Source organism: Lucilia cuprina, chromosome 5 (genome assembly GCF_022045245.1).
Source record: "Lucilia cuprina isolate Lc7/37 chromosome 5, ASM2204524v1, whole genome shotgun sequence".
NCBI classification, from domain to species: domain Eukaryota; kingdom Metazoa; phylum Arthropoda; class Insecta; order Diptera; family Calliphoridae; genus Lucilia; species Lucilia cuprina.
In genome coordinates this window covers 43931120-43935347 of record NC_060953.1, presented here as the reverse complement: position 1 = coordinate 43935347, position 4228 = coordinate 43931120, and the positions used below count along the sequence as shown (strand labels likewise).

Genomic DNA, 4228 nt, shown 5'->3' with positions numbered 1-4228 from the left:
ATCTATCTATCTATCTATCTATCTATCTATCTATCTATCTATCTATCTATATATCTATCTATCTATCTATCTATCTATCTATCTATCTATCTATCTATCTATCTATCAGGGGTATTTATAATGAGAAACTTCATTCAGGAACCGATCGTAAAAATGAGTTTTAAAAGATTTAAAAAAGAAATATATAAAATCAAATTAAGTTAAAAGAAAGATCTCTTCTGATCGATCAACTTAATATGCAACTAATGCACTCTTATGGTCAATGATCTGTCTATCATCAAATTTAATTTAAAGTGATCGAGGATACTTGATAAATGATTTGTTTTGTTTTAACTAATAAATCTTTTATTTTTTGGCAAACTATTAATAACTTAAAGCATTAGATTCAAATGGAATTGATTTGTATGTAAAAAAAATACGGAACAAAAACGTGATTGATTCGTAGAATACCAAAACAAAAAAAATATGTATGGATAAAAGAAAAAACACTTCAAAATAACAAATAATAAACCTGAACAATTAAATATTTACCCTGAATTGGTTTCTTTAATTGTACATTTCTTTAATTACAGTGATAAATGAGAATTTATTAAAGTGATCTTCTCTAAAAATTTTGTGTTCTATTAAGTTTATGAAGTTTTTTTTTCATTATTTTAAATTGCGAATAATTTAATTACGAAGTTGTTGAAGAGTACATGTTGCCAAGGCAACAAATAATAGCGAAAATATATAAAAAATACAAATTATATATTTATTTAAAACGCATAAAAAATTAAATAATTTTTATAAATAAATAAAAATAATTCATTCTGAGTAAGATTAATAACATAAATCTATAATAAATAAAAAACAATTCATCCAATTCATAATTTTGAAGAAAAACATACATACATAGATACAAATAATTTAATAGATAGAAAAACATATATCTAAACAATATTTATATTTACTACTGATCACTATGAATTGGTTGGCAATTAAATATGAATAAATTATTGGGAGAGAAGAAGCTGGAATAGATGAACCTACCAACAGCAACAATAACATGAATATTACGACCGATTAAACGCCAACACCAAACTAACACTAACAACACCACCATCACTACTACTAACATCAACATCACTATCATCTACATACATATAAGTATGTATGTATCTCATTAACAATCCCTTTTTGTGAATTTGTATATATTTATTGGATCTATCAAGTGATTGTTGTTGATCTCTATGTTCTACGTTTCTTTTGTTCTCCATATTTAGCGTTGTATATGTTTTGTGTGCGTACGTTTTGTGCGAAACTTTTACAGCTGATCCATGCTGCGAAGATGTACTCACGTTGTTAGTTGGCTCTTAAATTTGCTGTTAACGCCGTTTGTTGTTGCTATAGTTTATAGTTTTAGACAAATCTAAGAAGAAGAGTTACAAGCGTTGTTAACTTAAGAGATTCTGTATAAATAGTTTGCATTAGTTCTGTGACTACAACATTCTAGTTTCAGAGTTACTACTGTAAACATTTAAAATACAGTGTAAAGTCGTTGGATTAGATTGATCAGTTAATTTAATACAAAAGAACGAAAATGGTAGGTTTTACCTCAACACAGTGGATTTGGATTATTTTGCTAATTATAAATATTTTTCTTCGTGATTTGTAGAAATTTTTCTTGATTGCTTTCGCTGTGATCGCAGCTGTAGCTGCTGATGTCAGTCATTTGCCCTCAAACGAATACTTGCCCCCTGTGCAAGAAGCCGCTCCTGTAGCTGCTCCCACCAACGAGTACTTGCCTCCAGTTGCTGCCGTCCCTGTTGAGGCTGCTCCCGCCCATGAATTGGCTGATGATGGTTACCGTTACAAGACCAACCGTCGTGTTGTCTACCGTCGCAACCGTCGTGATGTCAGCCACTTGCCTTCCAACGAATACTTGCCTCCTGTACAAGAATCCGCTCCCGTAGCTGCTCCCACCAACGAATACTTGCCCCCTGTTGAGCAAGTTGAAGCTGCTCCCGCTCACGAATTGGCTGATGATGGTTACCGTTACAAGACCCACCGTCGTGTTGTATACCGTCGCAACCGTCGTGATGTCAGCCACTTGCCTTCCAACGAATACTTGCCCCCTGTACAAGAAGCCGCCCCCGTAGAAGTTGCTCCTGTCCAAGAAGTTTCCAACGCTGTATATGAAGAAGCTGTCCCCGCTCACGAATTGGCCGATGATGGTTACCGTTACAAGACCCACCGTCGTGTTGTATACCGTCGCAACCGTCGTGATGTCAGCCACTTGCCTTCCAACGAATACTTGCCCCCTGTACAAGAATCCGCTCCCGTTGAAGTTGCTCCCGTTGAAGTCGCCCCTGTTGAAGAAGCTGCCCCCGCCCACGAATTGGCCGCTGATGGTTACCGTTACAAGACCCACCGTCGTGTTGTCTACCGTCGCAACCGTCGTGATGTCAGCCACTTGCCCTCCAACGAGTACTTGCCCCCTGTAGAAGAAGCCGCTCCCGTTGAAGTTGCTCCCGTTCAAGAAGTCTCCGTTGTTGAAGAAGCTGCCCCCGCCCACGAATTGGCCGCTGATGGTTACCGTTACAAGACCCACCGTCGCGTTGTCTACCGTCGCAACCGTCGTGATGTCAGCCACTTGCCCTCCAACGAATACTTGCCTCCTGTAGAAGAAGCCGCTCCCGTTGAAGTTGCTCCCGTTCAAGAAGTCTCCGTTGTTGAAGAAGCTGCCCCCGCCCACGAATTGGCCGCTGATGGTTACCGTTACAAGACCCACCGTCGCGTTGTCTACCGTCGCAACCGTCGTGATGTCAGCCACTTGCCCTCCAACGAATACTTGCCTCCTGTAGAAGAATCTGCCCCTGTTGTAGATGCTCCCGTCCAAGAAGTTGCTGTCGTTGAAGAAGCTGCCCCCGCCCATGAATTGGCTGCCGATGGTTACCGTTACAAGACCCACCGTCGCGTTGTCTACCGTCGCAACCGTCGTGATGTCAGCCACTTGCCCTCCAACGAATACTTGCCCCCTGTACAACAAGAAGCCGCTCCCGTAGCTGCCCCCACCAACGAATACTTGCCCCCTGTCCAACAAGACGAAGCCGCTCCCGCCCACGAATTGGCCGCTGATGGTTACCGTTACAAAACCCACCGTCGCGTCGTCTACCGTCGTCATTAAGTTTAGGGATCCAGTTTTCATAAAGTGATTTCATTAGTTCTCCATTTTGGGAGAATTACAAACTATATACATTTTAAAGTATTAAGACTTCTTGTACCGGAAACAAAATCTCTAGAAAAAATACCAACGATCTGAAACTATAAGAAGAATACAATAAAAATACATTTAAAAAATATTTAAAAAAAAACATACATTTCGTTTTAATACTGCATTAGTTTTTCGATTTTATGATCGCACTAGTTTAAAAGTGTATACCAAAAAAAAAACAGTCAAAATAATAATTAAAAAGTTGTTAAAAACATGTTCAATATTTTGAATTTTAGAATTATTCAAGAATTTCAAACCGGCTTGCATATATGTACATCTGACTTTTTAGTTATATTTTTGCAAGAACAGTTTTACAATAACAAAATTTTGCCATAAATATTTTTTTCTTGAATATTTTGTGCAAGTTATGCAAATTTCTTGCATCCAAGATTTTTGTATAAAAGCGTTGAGTTGAGCGGAAGAAAGTATCATTTTCTATTGGATTCTACGTCTAGAAGGAAATTAGCACTTCAAAATGGTTAGTATTGTTAAAAGTGTTTAAAGGAAGTTATATTAATAAAACTAATAATATTTTTTTACTTCAATTATAGAAATTCTTTATCGTTTTGTGCGCATTTGTTGCCGCCGCAACTGCTGATGTCAGCCACTTGTCCAACACCTACTTGCCTCCTACTCATCATCATGCTGCTTCAGCTCCCGCTGTAAGCTACAGTGCTGCTCCTTCTACTTCTTCCTATCATGTTGAAGCTGCTTCCGCTCCAGCTGTTTCATACTCAGCTCCAGCTGTATCCTACTCAGCTCCAGCTAAGCAATCTTTCAGCGCTGCTGCTTCTGCTCCAGCTGTATCTTACTCTGCTCCTGCTCAATCCTTCCAATCTGTTGCTGCTTCCGCCCCAGCTGTATCTTACTCTGCTCCAGCTCCAGTTGCCTCTTACTCTGCTCCCGCTCCTGTAGCCTCTTACTCAGCTCCAGCTGCCTCTTACTCGGCTCCAGCTGCATCCTACTCTGCTCCTG

At 39.0% G+C, this 4228-nt stretch overlaps 2 protein-coding genes across 3 annotated transcripts; both read left to right on the top strand.

Annotated features, from left to right (window-relative positions):
- The first annotated feature begins 1470 nt into the window (after positions 1-1470).
- On the top strand, positions 1471-3353 carry LOC111680673 (fibrous sheath CABYR-binding protein). Of its 2 annotated transcripts, XM_046953120.1 has the most exons (3): positions 1471-1582; positions 1655-2027; positions 2214-3353. In XM_046953120.1, the coding sequence occupies exons 1-3, from the start codon at positions 1580-1582 to the stop codon at positions 3164-3166; spliced, it is 1329 nt and encodes a 442-aa protein (XP_046809076.1). In that variant the 5' UTR covers positions 1471-1579; the 3' UTR covers positions 3167-3353. The 2 variants fall into 2 exon arrangements, with proteins under 2 accessions (XP_046809076.1, XP_023298131.2); XM_023442363.2 differs by having other exon boundaries at positions 1655-3353.
- A 280-nt stretch (positions 3354-3633) lies between these two features.
- Positions 3634-4227, top strand: LOC111680672 (cuticle protein 16.5; the record flags this gene model as incomplete). The annotated part of the gene is made up of 2 exons (XM_023442362.2): positions 3634-3731; positions 3805-4227. Coding segments are annotated over exons 1-2 (426 nt in total), but the record flags the coding sequence as incomplete, so codon positions are not given.
- Position 4228: the final 1 nt, after the last annotated feature.